This window comes from Gavia stellata, chromosome Z (assembly GCF_030936135.1).
Source record: "Gavia stellata isolate bGavSte3 chromosome Z, bGavSte3.hap2, whole genome shotgun sequence".
NCBI lineage: Eukaryota > Metazoa > Chordata > Aves > Gaviiformes > Gaviidae > Gavia > Gavia stellata.
Window position 1 is genome coordinate 30,004,166 of NC_082637.1, and position 18,726 is coordinate 30,022,891.

At 39.8% G+C, this 18,726-nt stretch overlaps 1 protein-coding gene across 1 annotated transcript in view; it reads left to right on the forward strand.

Annotated features, from left to right (window-relative positions):
- Positions 1-18,726, forward strand: part of DOCK8 (dedicator of cytokinesis 8) — a 70,703-nt gene that overhangs the window by 42,804 nt on the left and 9,173 nt on the right. The window contains exons 26-37 of the mRNA XM_059834333.1: positions 2,208-2,347; positions 3,003-3,172; positions 4,832-4,977; positions 5,690-5,872; positions 6,536-6,671; positions 7,267-7,354; positions 9,946-10,042; positions 11,312-11,446; positions 13,275-13,427; positions 14,496-14,654; positions 15,447-15,547; positions 16,007-16,199. Of these exons, the coding sequence (XP_059690316.1) occupies positions 2,208-2,347; positions 3,003-3,172; positions 4,832-4,977; positions 5,690-5,872; positions 6,536-6,671; positions 7,267-7,354; positions 9,946-10,042; positions 11,312-11,446; positions 13,275-13,427; positions 14,496-14,654; positions 15,447-15,547; positions 16,007-16,199 (1,701 nt within the window). The remainder of the gene's footprint in view (positions 1-2,207; positions 2,348-3,002; positions 3,173-4,831; positions 4,978-5,689; positions 5,873-6,535; positions 6,672-7,266; positions 7,355-9,945; positions 10,043-11,311; positions 11,447-13,274; positions 13,428-14,495; positions 14,655-15,446; positions 15,548-16,006; positions 16,200-18,726) is intronic.

An 18,726-nucleotide genomic window follows, 5' to 3' on the forward strand; every position in this document is an offset into this window, starting at 1 on the left:
TTGTTCTGGATTCCTCCCTACCCCAGTGGTACAGATGGTGTTGTGACTTTGCCCGTGATTTCTCTGCTGTGTTTTCTGGACAGTGTTTTCCTTTTCATTTGCACTTTATATTTTTTCTGTGTGGAAACACTCAGGTATCCTGAGTAGACCTCTCCACACAATTTTTGTGAATGCCCCTCCTTATCACTTCTCATTTCTCCCAGGGTGTAATTCTCAGTGCATGCAAATTTGTCCAGACTTGACCTGACACTGACACAGCTCTAGACTTCCTGAATGTCAGGACCTCTCATCAGTCATCCTGGGCATGGAGTTCACAAACACACTCAATAAGAAATTTTTGTCTGGCATGCCACACACTATTTTGCCAGTCTTGTACTCTTCTCCTATACATTCCACGTAGATGGTATCTTGCTTTTACCATAGGGCAGACCCCCTAACAAAGGGTGCTAGCCTGTCTGTTTGCCACCTCAGTGGTCTTGCAGAAGTCAGGACTGGGATGAAGCATTTCGGTGTAATGACCCATAATTGCCACAGCCCTTGGATGCACTGGGATGGAACTGAAGCTAAGAGTGGTGGAAGGTACAAAAACAGTCTGAGTAACAGAGCAGTTCAAATTCACGGTTTCTTTTTGAAGTGTCATTGCCAAAGAATTGGTTGGATGCTAAGATGTGCTACTTCTCATACCTTAAGGGTTCTGACAGGTCAATAGTAGTGAATAATATTTTCTTGAAGTTTTTCATGGTCTTAAAAGCAAAGCATGAAGGTCTTAGAGTCAGGATTTCCCAATAGTTTTGCTTAATGCTAATCCTGAATGCCAAAGAACTAGAAATGGGACTCTTCTGCTTATGGGGAAAGAAAGAAGTCAGCATAGCTCTTGAAACTAGTTCTAGCAAGTCAAAGCTGTGCAGACACCAGTTTAATGATTCTTTCCTTCAAGCAACATCATCAACTCTTTTTCTCCTTTAGGAGTAACCTATGAAGTGCAACCTGCGCAAATCAATAAGGATTTTGCCTTATTGCCTTGGGTGATTTAACACATTAGCTGACTACCCTTGCAGTAATTTTGATCTGTCTGCAGGACGGCTGCCCAGCTAGAGCTAGATTTTCAGTAAGAAATGTGGCCTTGTGAATAAATCTTTTGGAATTCTTGGAGAGAAGCCAAATTCACTTAACTGAGTGCTCTACACTTTGATGTTATTCCACACAAACATAGTACAGCCAGTGCCTGTCTGCTTGAGGTTGAAATGGGAGTGGGCTTAAGTACGTGGATCCAAAATGTGAGGCTGCTCAGAGACATGAGTTTCATTTGACCCAATATGCTGGAAGACACCTGGCACAGTGTGGTATATTGCTACTTCATGTGTTTGTTTTCTGGAACTATTCGCAGGTGACTGACAGAAATATTGGGAGATAATACTGAAGAATATAAATTAAAAGCGAAATTTGGAGTCATAAACACGAGTAGCTGCACAGGGGAGTAGAGTCTAAGACTTATGCTCACCTGATCAGGGGACAAAAACATTCCAGGTGACCTGTGGCACAGACCTATGATTGGAGAAGTTAAGGAGTTCACAACACATATATAGCAGCAACTTTCCATTCCTGGGCTGGCTGTATATCAGTCATAGCCATAAGTTACAGCAGTTTGAAGGCTGCTCTAAATTATGCCAGCTGCCAGCAAGCTCAGCCAAGGATTTCCAGGGTGAAAGGAAACACTGTTCGCACGTCTTTCCTGACCTTACTTCCCTGCTAGACATTATGGATGCTGGAGAAGGCACAGTGCAGAGCTTCTGACACCAAGGTCCCTTTTAATGTTGGGGCAGCCTCTTGCTTTACAATGCCTGATGGCTGCTCTGCAACAGTAAGAGCAATGTGAAAAGTTGTAAACATGAAGAAAATTCTGACTTTGTGTTCTGTCTGAACTAATGAATACAGGGTAGGAGTTTTAAATCTCAAAAAATGTCAAATGAGTTGCTTACACAGAATGGAAAGGATGAGATTGCATTCTAGCAAGCAACTAATTTGAAACTAGATGCTTTTTATTTCACACTCAGCTGTTTTCCTTCAAAATGTCCAAACTTCTTTCAAAGTCTGTGCTTTTCCTCTGGTATAGATTTTCCCTTAGCTACATGGACTGTGACTACTACCTCTTTAAGAAGCTTTGATTTCAGTGATCATTCTTTAACACTTCAAATATACTTCTGCAGAACTCTAGCTCCTGCTCTAGTTTCCAGGACCAGAAAATTGCTGGTATGTTTGACCTCTCAGCCGAATACCGTCAGCAGCACTTTCTGACCGGTTTACTTTTCACTGAATTGGCAGCAGCGCTGGATGCAGACAGCGAGGGGTGCGTATCCCAATTTGCAGATTTTAGAATGGGCAGCAGCACTGGATGCAGACAGCAAGGGGTGGGTATCCCAATTTGAAGGTTTTAGAATGGGATCGAGTCACACTATTACACTTGCAAGGTCATAGTTTGATTCCAGGGCAGTCCTGTTTCCCCCACTCTTTTCAGTGAGTCACTCCGTAACTTAGCAATAACACAGTCACTGTTTTATCTGCAGTACGTTGGTCCCAGTGAATAAAAGTATACTATTTGTTGCGGTAGCGTTAGCCAAATATACGAATTGAGAACACAACTTAAAATTTCAGTTGTGCTTCTCTCTAAAACACCTCTGCCTTTGTGTGAGCTTAAGAGTTTAGCTAAATTTGGCCAGAGTCTGATGCTTTTCTTTAAGCACCTCTCATCACCATATTGAATATTTATGGGAAGTTTGAAAGACTTGGGTGCTCTTTGATTGTGGTGAAGTGGCTTGGAGATGTAAGATAGCTATCTTTTGCAGGGAACATGAGTCTTTGCTCAGAATGGAAGAGATTATCTAACGAATATTGGTGTATTAATTTGTTTCTTTCACCTCGACCCTGTTTTTTACATCTTTGATTAATAAACAATTCGTGCATGACCCATTAATGGAGCTCATGGATGGGTTTTGTGTTAACAGGATTAGCAAGGTGCAAAGAAAAGCTGTCAGTGCTATCCTTAGCCTGCTGAGTTCCCATGACCTAGACCCGCGTTGCTCCAAAAAAGAAGTGAAGATTAAAATTGCAGCTCTCTACCTCCCTTTGGTTGGTATCATTTTGGATTCACTGCCGCAACTCCATGATTTTACAAGTAAGACCTTTTTCCCTTTTGTATTTTTCACCCTCTTAGAGTGACTTGTCTAAACAATCTATCAAATATAAAAGAGATTGCGCTAAGTGCAGAAATTCTCCACAGTCTAGTAAGGTTGAATATTTCTTTACTTAGAAGTAAACTGGATTTTTAAAGACAGGAAAAACTTCAGTGTCCTCACTTCATGAGCAAATGATAGACCAGAGGTGTATCTGTAATACTCCTTCCTATCTCTTAGTGTCTCCTTCCTATCTCTTAGTGTAAATATTATGATCCCGCAAATAAAGCCTGCAAGATGTGTGGGAAATATTGGGAAATAGATAGGTTTAACAGACAGTAAGGAAGAAAACAAGAGTGATACTGACATCGTGTTACATCACAATTAAAGAAATTGGATTGTATTCTTTCTATCTTTTTCCATTGCTCTTTAGTGCTATTAACATGATACCAAAATTAATCTCGGGCAAATGTAATCATCACTCAGGAAATACATTTTTATCATCTGTTATAACAACAAACTTTGCTCTACATTATCAAGCCTTTTAAAACAGCATTATCTAAGCTGTTTCCATTCATTTTGCTACATGTGTGTTCATATGATACTGCTGAAAGTAGCTATTTCATATTTTTTGTCAGATAATAGATCTCTGTTACTTGGAAAACTACATTTCACTTCCATAAATAAAATAAAGGCTATAAAGAAAAAGAAGGTATAATAAAAGAATATGCTTTTGTCACTGGTTCTCAAAACATTTTGCATTTAGATGTCTGGGAAAAAACCTTAATACTATGGAAGTATTATTTAGCACTTTCAGTCTAATAGGATGAAAGCATTTATTATACATTGGCTAATCAGATCTCACCCTATTCTTCTAATCTGAGTATTATCCTTATACCACAGATGAGAAAGAGACATTATGAGGAAGCCCTGGTGTACCAGTATGGCTAGGTTTTAGAGTGTCTTTCTTTTTGAGTGTCTGTCACAAGAGGCTGCTGGCCTCGTTCTGAACACACTGGGACTGGCTCGTCACTCACCTTCTCTGAACAACAGGACTCGCAAAACACAAAATGGACACTCAGAATCAGAGGAGATTTTTACAAACTTAGGTGTAAATATCTTTATTTGCTGAAAGTGATGTCAAGAACTAGCAGGGAATAGAAGCAGCTAGATGCCTGGAATTAAACTTGTTCTTTAGCCAGCAGGCAATACTGGCTCTGTCAGCTGTTAGCAGACTTACATACTTTGTTGAATATCGCCAAACCCATGTATGGCTTTCGCATTGATCCTCTTGCCTGAAATAGGCTGGAACTAGATGATTCCAAGTCTTATGAAGCGCTGGCTTAGCCTTGAACTTCAGAGACAACCTCATGTTGCTACTGCCTTTGCTTTTAATTTAGCTTCTCTGAACACCTGGAGCTTATTGGACATGTCTTCTTTCCCTGTGTTTATTTGAACAGCTTGGCAGCCTTTGCAGATGGCTGCAGTCTGTCTTGCTAATGCTCTGCCTCTTTCACTGCTTGGTACATCAGCCAGACAAACAGTCTCAGGGGTGGAGGTGCCAATTGTTTTGTTAGATTACAGCCCGATGGAAGACTGTGACATGTGAGTGGCAACAACTGGATTGCTCCTGAAGTTCCAATGGGATATTTCAAATCTAGTTTCAGATGCCCGCAGTGGAAAAGGACGCACAGGAAACCCAGAAGAAGAACAAGAGTCTGTAGGTGCAATCAATCAAAACGTGGCCCTTGCCATTGCAGGGAATCAGTTCAACCTCAGGAGCTCTGGAATATCTCTGGTGTCCCTGGTATGTCCAGTCTTCTGCCAGTCTCCTTTCTTGTATCTGTTTTCCTCTTTGTTTTCTCGTTATATCCTTTCTTGCAACTTATAACTGCAGTAATGAGAAATTGTGTTGTTTCCTCCGGCCCCAAAGAATGCCTCATATTCCTCCTGTCATCTTCTCCTCTTCTAGTCACTCAATTACTCCTTTACCATAAGTAGGTCCACTTTTTCTCCCACATGCCTATTTCCATTTCCACACCCAACCTAGACACATTTCCAGATCAGCAAATGCCACTATGACTCCCCCACTGCCTCCCAGTCCCAGTCTCCCCTGAATCCATCGATCTAGGACTTAAGATCCTTCTTTTTCTGTATCTCTTTCTTCATGGTTGCTTTTATCTTACATGCAATTTAGCTGACACATCTGCATGGCAAGAGGGGACAAAAGAGTTATAGAATCTTTTTCTAAATTATTCTAAGGAAATTAAAATACAAGCACCTAGCAATCAATGTTCTTGTGCTTCTTTCTGTCTTTCACACGCATACAACTGGTCCTGTCACTAATTACACACACATGCATTCAAAAAATACAATCAGTATAACCTGGAAGAAGTTAAACTTACTGAATTCCAGTCCTCAGATTTTATTTCACTGAAATTTAAATAACATTACTTCACCTGAATGACCTCCCTCTTCTTTTTCTTCTTTCAACTGACATTTACTTTATCTGCTCCTAGCCCTACAGACAGAGTGCCATATTAGGTCCTGATACTACGCGCAACCTTTTGATCTGTTTCCTCTGGATCATGAAAAATGCGGATCAGAATCTAATACAGAAGTGGATTGCAGACCTTCCATCCATGCAGTTGAACAGGATTTTAGACCTCCTCTTCATTTGTGTCTCATGCTTTGAGTACAAGGTAGATGAAACATGGCCTGATTTTGTTGTCCTGTTTTGGTTTCTTTTTTTTTTTTTCCTTAACTTCCAGCTGTCTGGGGGAAATTTGTTATTGACAATTGTTAAATTAGCTCTTGTCTAATCTATGTTACAAATGGACAAATTAATTCAGTTAAAATAACTGACACTAGCCTTCAAGCAAAATGCAGCCAAAATCTTTGAGGAAGTCTTACAAAGTTGGGTTAAATTGTTTTATTATTTTCCTTTCCCTGGGGGTTTGAGGGCTATTTTTGGTGGGCAGTATATTGGCAGCTCCTGTAAATACTGGAGCTGTTCTCCTTATACTCTACCCATTTCAAAGCAAGGTTGTGGTAGATGATGCTTTAGTTAAGAGCTGGGACTGGACATCCAGGACTCCACTCTCTCACAGGGTCTGTCTGAAATGGATCAAATAAACCTCTCTCTGAACTTTAATTTCTCTCTCTGTAGCACTGACCTACATATTTGTGTTTATTAGCAGTACATATACTACCTCTTTCCTCATCTGTAACATTTAATTAGCCTTTAAATGTTAGTCAATCATGTTCATTGCTTTCTGCCCCCTCCAGAGGTCTCTCCTGTTGTGTCTGATTCTGGAGGTGTAAGATGGAGGCATTGGTGTTAATTGCTTTGACTTTACTTTCAGGGCAAACAAAGCTCAGATAAAGTTAGCACCCAAGCACTCCAGAAGTCACGAGATGTTAAGGCCCGATTAGAAGAGGCTTTACTGAGAGGTGAAGGAGCCAGAGGAGAAATGATGAAGCGCTGCAGAATACCAGCTGGTACTTCATACCCCTCTCCCCCCATGTCTTTTGAGAGGACCTCAAGAGGTTTTAGACATAAATGAGTTTGTTGGGTTTTATGCACACTCCCCATTTTCATCCTCATATTTTTCACCCACAGTCCTTTCCCTTGCAGACCTTTCTTGGTTTTGCTGTGGACAAAAATACCACTAGCTTTCAACTAGCCAAGGTGTAGCTAGGACTGAGCTTTTCTCAGGTGAAGAATATGACACCAGCTAAGAAGTTTTAAGACATTCTGAGAAGTTGTGTTAATGTCTAATCAAGAGCCAAGAAATGGTGTCAAAACTATCAGTAAGAACAAATTGTTCATAGCAAAAAAGGTTGTTTCATTTAATAAATGGGATAATTTGTGTTTTGGTCTTTGAAGACCTCTGCAAGCAAGCTAATGGTCTAAAAATCCTAGATTAAAATAATGATGGGGTCCTGTCCTTTTACTAGAGCCCTGAGGCTGTGAAGTTAAATGGTTTTAGTTCTGACAGACTGCTACAGCCATGTATCTCTTTCTTTCGGTGAGCTATCAGACTTCAGGTGTCCCCTTTTGCTTTAATCTCACTGATATACGTTGCACTTTTAGGGAATGACAGATCAGCGGGGCTAAATGAAAACCTGCGCTGGAGAAAGGAGCAGACTCACTGGCGGCAGGCAAATGAGAGACAAGATAAGTAAGTCATTTAATAAATATTTATTGCTTTTATTAGAACCAAGCTGTTTTTTATGTTTTGTTCTTTCTCCTAGCATGTTTTTTTACAAGATTAGCAGTTTCAATCCTTTCCCTCTTTGTCAAAGAGAAAGAGATAGAAAAACTTTATGTAGCAGAAGTATCCAACTGTTGCTATGACACAACAAAGAGATCACAAATACTTGAACGAGAAGTTTAAATAGTTATCTACACATTTTTTCCTTCTGATTAGCAGTGTGGTAAACACTAGTTATTGATACAAGTTGTATCAAATACTCCACAGAGGCTTGCTGCAACATTTATTTTGGTGTTGCTATGGCTCCTCATTGTATACAGTACTGTAGTAGAAGTTTTGCCACATTAAATGAGTTGAGGGTTTGACGTGCTATGTTAAAATTGAGAAGAGTTATTAGCAGGACTAGGGGAAGATGATTCTGTAGGGAGTATTTTTCTTGTTGCAGGTTTTAAGTTAGGATGTCTCAGTACATTTCACCTTATCAGCAGTATATGTAGCAGACAAGTCAGTGTCTAGGTTTATGGAAAAATGTATTTTGGGAATGATTTGTGTAACTAACAGCATTTTCATATGGTATGTGCTAAGTTTCTGTAAGCATGGAACTTGTTGCTTTTCCCTAAAGCAGATGTGTCATTTGTCCATAGATACTTCCTTGAATTTTGACTATCTAAACGGGCCGCTGTGTGTCAGATAGAGACTGTGGCCTCTCACCAGTCCAGCTGCTGTGAGCTCCCGTGATATCCTTCAACATGTGTGAATTTGAACTGAAAACACTGGCTTACACTTTGTGGCAACTACCTTGTTGTAGCCTAGCACTCGTCCATGATTATCACATACATTTTTGAACACAAGATTATTATTATTTGGAATTTATCCAAACTTTAAAAAAAGAATCCTTCCATCTTCTGTGCTAGATTGGAAGAGGTGCAGATCCTGTGTGGATGTTCTTATTTTGCCCTGGACGTAGCTTCCTTTCTCCCAGCCAGTTTCACTGAAATTAGACTAAAACACTCCTCAAGCAGCAGCTCTACAATATCTCTTTAAAGTAGTTCAGTTAAACTACTTCTTGAAATAAAACTTTTGGTTACATAAGTAAAATTCTGCACGCTGTCCAGGCCTTTCTCTTTTAACCAGCATTCATTACTGTGGTATGCGCTATCTTTGCTATCATACTTTGTGGATCCCTTTAGTGTATATGTTCCATAAGTAAGGTGTTTGCAGGTAGTACGTGGCACAGCAGGTTTGCACAGGTGGCCACTCAGTCTCTCTCAGCCTGCTTCTCCTTGAGTCCAGCATGCTTTGGGATTGTAGTTGCAGGTATAAGCTAAGTGTGGTGTCAGAGAGGATCCGGTTAGCATGGTTAATGTGCAAGGCTGAATGGTTGCTGGAAATGGTTCAAACGGCTATGCTGTTTGTTCAATTCTTACTCATATTTAGTGATCCCTGACTTGATTATGGCACCAGCCTTTTGGCAGGCCCTTCTTCTGTTCTTTGTTGCTTTGAGTCACTGTAATTAATAACCATGCGACTGCCCTGACTTCCTTTCCTAGCCATCCCCAGAATTATCTGGTTGTGACCAAAAGGATGGCTCTTTACTTTTCTGCTTTTCTTTTTGGGTAAGACTCCACTGAGCAGAAAAGGGAAGTGAACATGTCAGAAAAGCCACAGATTTTGAAGTCGCTCAGAAGTGTGATTGTAAGGGTGTTGCTCCAGCCACAGAAAAGTACCTTAGGAACTTTGGCCCAAGTCAGAGCAGCTCTAGTCTAAAACTCTAGAAAGCAGCTTCTGGCCATCCAACAGCCCTTTTCTGAGCATCTAGGAAAAAGAACAAAGCCTCCCCTTTGTGTTTCTGGCATAGGAGGAATCTCTGAAAACACACTTTTGTTAGGAGCTGCACCTATGCTTACAGCATTCAGCTGCAGAGCAGCTGTGTCCCAGACCTCGTCCTTAAGTCTCAGCTAAGAGGGTATCATGCATTACCTTACCACCACCTTCTGTCTTTTATAAATGATTCAGTCCTCTCTTAAATGGCCTGGGGCACTGCTGTACTGATTCTGCAGCTGTTGGTCCTGCTGTCTTACGTTGTCAGCAGTCTCAAGAATCAACAATTTAAATTGCCTACATTAAACACTGCTGCTATGGCATTGAAGCAATTTCCCCTTTGCCCAAGCCTGCAGTTGTCTTTTAGTCCATTTTGGGTTTTGGTGTCCTGATACAGGCAATGCATTCAGAAATTACTGCATATTGAACAATTGAACGTGATATTGAGCGCAGAGTAGCCATTACACAGATTGCTATTAAGGAAGCAGAAGCATCTATTTGAACTATCCAGAAGCCTAGTTTTCAGGTGTCCCCTTTGGGGACTTCTGTTCTACGATATCAGCTCTCCTCATTTGACTCCGTAGTTCTCAAGAAACACCTCTGAACACTGTTTTCATTGTTTGCTTTGATGGGATTGTTCAGAATGGTATCGTTTGTATTTTGGCTTTGTTTAAACAGCAGGCCATCTAACTCTTGGGGTGCTCTTTGCATGCTTTAATTAGAACTCCTTTTTGCAGGACAAAAGCTGAGCTAGATCAAGAAGCTCTGATCAGTGGAAACCTGGCAACTGAAGCTAACTTGATCATTCTTGATATGCAAGAGAACATCATCCAGGTGGGAAATGGCAGAGCGGGCTTGGTACCAATCCCTGCTCCCTCAGAAGCCAGTGGAAGCAAGATTAATTTCTCCTTTTGTTTCTTAGGCAGTGCAAAATGTTTTAACTAAAGATCTTCTGTAAACTTGATAATCTTGAAGGAAAAGAAAAGATGAAGAAGAATTAATCCAAAGATGAAATTGCTGTCTGCCTTACACTGTTGCCACAAGCCCCTTCTAGTGTAGAGTATTGCACTACTGTGAATGAAAGGGAGATCTACCACCTTGTTTTCAGTAGCCATTTCCACTGTCTTACTATAATCTGGGAGTTTGGAGACGATGAGGGAAGAAAAATCTTAATTTATGCTAGGAATGTATCTGAAGTTATTAGTAATTTGGAACTGGACTGCTAGGTGGCCTTTGGTCATACTTGCATGTATGATCCTGTGAGACAAAAGAATTTAACCTTGATTCCCACAGACTGCTTGGGGCAGGAAAGTATCTTCCACCTGCAAGGAGTCCTGGAAAGAGATATGTTCCCCTAGAGCAATGTAATGCGCAGAACTTACTTAACTTCTAGTAGTTAGATGCAGTAAAATTTCACAGGTCCTTTGACAGCAGTGGAACCATGACAGTTGACTCTGCTTAAACGTGGTCTCCTGGTTTAGGAGACACACTCCATATTCATGGTAGGGGAATACTACTGTTGGAGCAACATGCATATTCATAGATAGCGAGAAGAGAACTTTGTTCTTGAAAACCTGTTAGTATAAAAGCATTTAGCTACTAGACTCTTGTAGTACTGGGTGTGATTTTTGCATGACACCACTCATAGCACCTAGTCTCCCCACTACTTAGTTGTGAGTTTGATCAGAGCATACCAGTATGCCTATTGAGCCTATATGCCCAGGAAATTAGAGCATGAGGAGGCAAGGGGAAGGATGGTGCTTGCCTGCCACAGGATCACTTCCTGATCCAAGGTACATGAAAGATTGGGCAGAAGGTGGACAGAGCTTCAAGAGTCACTGCAGAAGCTGGCTGAGCTTAAAAATGCATTGGAGGGTCTGTGGATATTGAGAAGTGTTTGGAACATTTTCCCCTCTGTCTTCATGATCACTACAAAAGTGTTTTGAAATTCCTCAGAAGCAGATGTTAACAAATGAAAAAACTGGAAGCTCTAAACACCTGGATGTTTCTCAACATCAGGAGAGCGGAACTTCAGTTCCTATGTGCCAGTTCATTGCTGAATTACCTCATGCAGTTACTGTTGGTTTTCTCCTCCATGTGTAGGCAAGCTTTGCGGCAGAGTGCAGAGACAATCTTTTGGGAGGAGTTTTGAAGGTCCTGGTAAATTCTCTTGGCTGTGATCAGAGCACCACTTACCTGACTCATTGCTTTGCTACACTCAGAGCGCTCATTGCTAAGGTATACTCTTGAAATACTTCTGTTTTCATGCTTCCAATCAAATTATTAGAGTAGCATTTCTGGAGCAGAGCTGTGTGTATTCACTTACCACTTTTCCTTTGGCATTCATTAAATATGTTTTCTGTAAGTAAATACAAATACCTATCTATAGGGATGTTAAGGAACTTCTACAGCTGTTGTAAGGTAATTTTATTGGCCACACAAGATAGAATAACTGACTCTGAATAAACTTGTGGTTTTAGCGGTCTACTCTTAAATACAGAAGATTTACTAATAAAAAGGTAAACATTTCCACCCATTATATTTCAAATACATTTTGATTTTAATTAGGACTCTGAATGCCAGGGATTGCACAGATTCCATAAAGTCAATTTAAATTACTATATCATCAGGACTAGTTTCCAACCAGTTGGGCAGCAGAGAAAACAAAGCTAACTCATCAGAGATCAGGGGGATCATTCTAGGTTTTCCAAAATTCTAAGTAGATTCTAAAGTGTTGACAGGTTTCATCTTCATTCTGCCTGAAAACTAAGCCAAATCCTAATCTCTTTTCCATTTCTCTATCACCAATAAAAAAAAAAATTCAAAACGTATGTGAGGGCAGAATTTGACCTAACACTTTTATAATATGGGTCATAATGGGTTAGGTACTTCATGAGGACTCTCTAAAATCTGTTTAAGATTTATTGTCCTACAAAGAAAAGCAGTTCCACAAAGGAGAAAATCCATTATTTTTTTTTCCCTAAACTATTCTAAATTGTAAATAACAAACAGGATTCTCCTGTCCAATTAATGCCTGTCTGCTGTTAAATGCACATTGGCTGACAAAGCCTAATTACAGGGTAGATATCTGAGTAGTTATGAAACTCATAATTATGTTTTCATTGTACTTTATCTTTGAAAGCTAACTTCGAACTACAATAATGAATTTTGTGAAGCAATCGTTATTCTCATTGAAATAGATTTTCTGGTTAAGCTGACTCAGTTCTGTATTTTATGAAGCAATCATTCCAATTATTTCTATTACACTGTAGGTATACAGATGTTATTTTACAAATAAAAATGATAGAACCCTGTGCCAGCAGGCTTGTAATATAAATTAGACATAAAACAGTGAGATAATGGAGTGAAGAAATGTTGAGGACTGGGAAATGGACCTGCAAATGAGAAATAACATCCTGTGTTCTGCTCACACACCTTTATCAGTCCTATGTATGTACATACAGTACTGGTGCATCTGTACTGTCTTCAGTAAGAGTTTCTTAGGAGAGACATCCTGCCCTCTGGGTTTATTGTCTGCTAGGTGCATTGTGGAGACAGTGTAAAGGAGGGTCTGGCATGAAAGCTGGGCAGTGGAAATTTTGTGGCACAAAGTAGAAGGAAGAACATGCTGGAGGCCTGGGGAAGGGTAGGGCATTGATGCAAAAAGCTATTAATTGGTCCTTATGCTTAAGGAAGTATTTGCATGTTTCATCAACAATTATATATTCTGAAAATAGGAACTCTTCATGCTTTTAAGAATTTTGCAATATTTGATGTTTTCAAAAGCTTCTGGAGCCTTGGGACTCTAAGAAATCTTTTTATTCCCTCTCTTCATGCCACTCTTTTTCTAAAGACTATTTTCAAACCCTTCTTCTCTGTAGAAAAGCTTGAAAATGGAACTTATAGTGTCACAGGAATCAGAAGTCCAAATAAAAAAAAAGTATAAAATGTAGTTTTTGCAAACTTTGGTCTTTGTCTGAATCCTGTGATTTTTGTGCACTAAGCTAATGACGTTTTAATGGCCGGAAATTAGAGTAATCAATGTTTTCTTTTCTACCTCCCTTAGTTTGGAGATTTCCTGTTTGAAGAGGAGGTCGAACAGTGTGCTGACCTGTGTCAGAGAGTTCTACATCACTGCAGCAGCAGCATAGATATTACACGGACTCAAGCCTGTGCCACTCTTTATCTCCTCATGAGATACAGCTTCAGCTCTACCAGTGTAAGATTTTGAGAACAGCAGTATGTCTTGTGCCACCTTTTTTTGTGATCAACTGAAACCGAAACCAAAGTTGTGATAGCAAATGGAATGCATCCGCAGATAAATAGTCATATGTTTTACTGTTTCGCACATGTGAGCCAGAAGAAGTGCTAGAAGTGTAGGAGGAAAGTAGTTTTAATTATTGTGATTATTTTGTTTAGGAAAACATGACTTTTTCTGCAACATCTGTAAATGCATCTTCAAATGGAACAGCATTAGGCCTCTGATACCAAGGACTATACAATGCATAAGGAATACCCTTCATTTTGTCACTTTTATTTTTTTCCACTCCTGTGTCAGAACTACTTAAACTTAGACTAGTTCTATTCTAATGCAATTACAACCCCATTAAAACTACTGTATGCTTGTATTAATGGGAATTCTTCGCTGGCCCCTTGGTCTCAGGACTAGGCTCTGATTCTTACCACACACAGGGAGAAAAATATGTATGTTATGCATGTAGGTTCAGAATGTCCTAGCACAAAAGGACATGCATTAGCATTTTAGATAGCATCTGATCTTGCACAGCATTTTCTTCCCTAGTTGTTACTTTAAAAGCCTTGAATATGTAAAAAGTACTGGCTTTGCAGGAGGAAAATGTGCCTCTGAGACACCATGATCAGCAAGGCATAGTGCATCACCACGTGAAACCCTCAGAGGCCTTTTGCTTCCCAAACTTGTTTCCAGAATGCTTTCCAGTCCTGCTTCCTCCTCTTCTCCTCTGTGGGTGGCCTGATCTATACATCTACTGGCCTGTGCAGAGGAGGAAAGAGGGGCTTCTGACTTCCCCCTGCCTCTAGCAAACATACTAATTCCAAGGTACATTCTTGCCCAAAAGTACAGACATGTCAGAATCAGGCAGCTTTGGCTTAGCCAGGTAAAACAGAACTGGCTTTGATGCACCAGAGGCCACTCATGTGGGCAGGAAAAAGTGGGTTTGGTTTATACAGTAGACAGAGATGCATGAACTGATATGCGTGGTGCAGCGCAGCCATCATTCTCTCAGGTTTGTTTTTTTTCTTCTGAAAGAATTTTGCAAGAGTGAAGATGCAGGTGACCATGTCACTAGCCTCTCTGGTCGGCAAATCACCTGAGTTTAATGAGGAATTCCTTCGACGATCCTTACGAACCATCCTAGCCTATGCAGAGGAAGATGCGGATATGCAGGCAACTCCATTTCCCATCCAGGTCAGATCTTTTATGACATCTGTGGCTTTTATCAGGAGCTTTCACGTAGGAATGTGCTTGGAGCAAGTCCTAGATCTTGGTCTTCCAAAGCAGTGAAAATAAGGATGCAGGGGTTATTGCATGAGTTTATTTCTAACACAACAATAAGCGGAGAAGAAGTGGAGGACATAATTCCATAGAATAAACTTTTAAGGAGTTCCACTTAAGTCACATTACAGGAGAATCATCTCATAGCTTTGTGTCCAACTTTCTTCTAGACCCCAGCAGGAACTATACCCTGGAAGATTTTCTCAAGACAGAATGTGATTCATTATGTTTTCAGACAAGTAGCATCATGGAAACTTCTCTCCCTTTTTCAATTCATAAGGTGGCAGTAGCAATAATGAAAAACATTTCAGACAACTGTCAGATGCTTTGCTAAAATGCTTACAGTAACTCAGCTTGTGCTGAAGACCTATAAAAACATCTTCTTTGTTATCAGATCACAGATCAACTAAAGTTGAAAATTAGCACATCGGTTTGATTATTTTTCATTCATAAATAAACAGATCAAAGGATTCCAGCTCATTTTGATTAATTAAAATGTGTGTATTATATTTGCTGTATCAGCAGTCTTCACTGCATTGAATAGAGTTGGAAAAACATATCTTGTAGCAATTCAGCATCCTGACATTTTCTCAGGTAAGGGGGACTAAAAGAGGTTAACATAATCTGGTGCAGATGCTGTTATTTTTCTAGAAGGGAAAAAAAAAAACACTGGAGGAATTAATGTTGATCTTTGTATTACTGCAGGTAGAGGAACTGCTGTGTAATCTGAACAGCATCCTGTCAGATACAGTGAAAATGAGGGAATTTCAGGAAGATCCGGAGATGCTCATGGATCTCATGTACAGGTGAATCCATTTAGAATTGCTACTGAGAAAATTCTGCAGTGAGGTAAGCGCAAGAACTGTGCATTTTAGGGACAAGCTGTGGACAAACCCTCTAGCTGTTCTGTTTGTGTACATTTCCCGCTTTAGCACAGCTGATCTGTCGCAGGGGGCCCAGGCTGCAGGACTGAGCATGTTGCAGTGGAGCCACTGGGAGGTGGACATAGACTTGGGCAAGGACAGGAGTAAGGGACTGATGAACACTGAAGAGTCTTGGGTTCAGCAGTTTTACTCTCCTCACAGGCCCTGTGTGTCCTGCCTATCCCTGTCTAACCATTTCTTTTGCCCTGTGCTTAGTGAATTATACAGAATAAAGACAGAGATGTCTCCTTCTGTTCAGCCCAGGTGGAGAATTATAAAGGTTCTTTCTGTTATTTGAGAAGAAGTGATCTTTCACACCTCCTTTCTTCCCTGTTTTGTTAGAATTGCCAAAGGATACCAGACATCACCCGACTTGAGGCTGACTTGGCTGCAGAACATGGCAGAGAAGCACACCAAGAGGAAGTGCTACACAGAAGCAGCTATGTGTCTGGTCCATGCTGCAGCACTGGTGGCAGAGTACCTCAGCATGCTTGAAGATCGAAACTATCTCCCAGTGGGCAGTGTCAGCTTTCAAGTAAGCAAAGGCACCCAAGCTCTGACAGCATAAGGCTGGGATGACCAGTTCTGGTGTGTGTATTCCTTCTTGTGTTAAGCAGAGTAGAAGTGCATGTATGGGGAGGAAAAGTTACAATGGTAGATAGAGTATCCATCACTATTCCTGGTAGTTGTTCTGATGATTTATGCTTACTGATAAAAACTGATACTTTAGTATCTCGCTTCTATTTCCAGCATTTGGATACTGTAATCTCTTCTTTGCTAAGTAGAAGCCCTCTATTATCACATGCTTTTTCCTAGGGCTGTGACTTATCAACTGGGAATGATGTACCTTTCAGACTTCTATCTCTTAATCTAGATAGCTGGAGCTACTCAGTTCTTTTAGGCATGTTCTCCGATCCTTTGACTGTCCTCCAGTTACTAACCGACACCCTTTTGATTGATGAATGACACAATCACCAAAGTCTATATGCAGTCACACCAAAGTCAAGTAAAAATGTCCCATAATTTCTTTAAGCCTGGGAGGTATCTCTCAGTTTATCTCTCCAAAAACTCCACTGGTTCTTTTGGCATTGTTGAGCTCTTTACTCATTAATACATTGATCTTTTCCACAGAGTTTTCTTGGGTTTTGTTTTTCACACTTCTTTTCTACATCACATAGATGAAAGCATAACCCTTTGTTGTTAGAGATTTTGAAATGCAGATATTTATACATAGTTTATCAGATTATGCAGTTTTGGTTACCCTTACCTGAACTGACTTAATGTGCAAATTCAGTAATTTTACTTCTTTTTTTCACACTTTATTAAAAGTAGAAATGGCTGAACCCTTAAAATATTCCCATGTGTTGATGATTCCTCCTTTACCATTATTCTCTAATACTAGTGAAGTCCATTGTTCATTTACATAGTGTTTGCTGCAATGATTATGAATCATTCCAACTAATTAGTGGAACTGTTTTGCAGAATCAACTCAGGTGTTGTATAGACATCTACTGTTTGGGCATTATTGCATTTATGAGATTGTAATCTCTTTAAAAGTATCAGGTTTCTGTAGTCTGGTGTTGATTCAGATTAATTACAATACTGTTAATTTTTTCTTTAGTAAAATTTTGTACCAGTATTTCCACCAGTTTGTCCTGGATGCAGATTGATAAATAAACCTACCACTATCTGCTCATATCTGCTCATCTTGTTTGCTCTTAGAAAAATGTGGTCCCCAAAGCCTATTTCCTCTTCTGAAACTTCCCCAGTTTTCTAAAATATATGGCAACTCAGTATTCGCTGCCTGAATACCCTTTTGCTTAGCTCTTTTAAACTATTGAGGAGCACATTTTATGGTCCAGGTGATTTTGAAATGGCTAACACTAGTAGTTGGTACATACATCATCCCTTGATATAACCATACCACCTGGGGTTTTTTCCCTTCAGAATAGTAAATATTACCAGGGGTTTTGTTTCTCCCTTCAGAATAGTAAATGTGAACATGATCAAACCACTTAGCATTTTGCATTTTTAGTATGTTGGGCATTAGTATTTGCAATTACACCTTAGCAATCAGATGATGGACTAGTGTTATTCTTAAATTCCTTTACTCTTAAGATAGCTGTGTATACTTTTTTTACTGACTAAACTCTGGCCCTGGATTTATACTTCTGCCATTTTGCATCCCTTATCAGTTTTGCATGCTTCCTAACTTCCAACTTCCATTCATTACTTCTATTTTCCTCTTTTCTCCCTACTTTTACATACTATCATCATTTTGATATAGGTGAAATTTGCATTCCCTTCCCAATGTCATCCTGCTCCCAGTCTGCCTTGAATGCTTGTAATCTCACACACTTGACCCTAACGCAGTTCCTCCTTCCATTGCTCCCAGATTATGCACCTTGCCACAAATGGGTATATTTCCAGTTATTTTAGAGAACTGGAGTCTATTCTACAAGGCAGTAGGCAAGCAAAATCTTAGAAGTTTAAAAGCAACAAATCAATTTCTCTCATCAAAATGTTTGTGTAAATACGTGTTTGCCACAGGAACAGTTGCTCCATAGGAGAGAGGTAATGAAATGCCTTAATGACCAGAAACACAATTGCATAACTCTTTATCTGACAGCATAATTTTGAATTTCAGTTTGCTCAATAACAATAATTAACTATAATAACACTTTGCATTTTTACAAAGCCTTTCAAGAGAAAAGCTCCCATTCTTTACCAACAGGTTTGTGTTGTGTAGCATATGTGAAGATTTTATTCGGATGACCTTGTTAAAAGAGAGAAACACTACTCAGACTGTCTCAGCTTTACTTGGAGTTCCAGATCTCACTTACTCATGCTTCCTGTGTCCATTCATTCATTTAGTTCAGATATGAAATTAACTAATATTGGTGATATACATTTAGTCGTGGAATTGAGGGTAAAAATAATGTGTATAAAAAAAGATTATTCTGGATGAGCAGAACTGTTATATCCTTTTTACAGATGAGTAAAATGAGGCAGCAAAGTATTAAATCAGTTGACCTAGGTCTTCCACAGTGACTCTGTTAGCG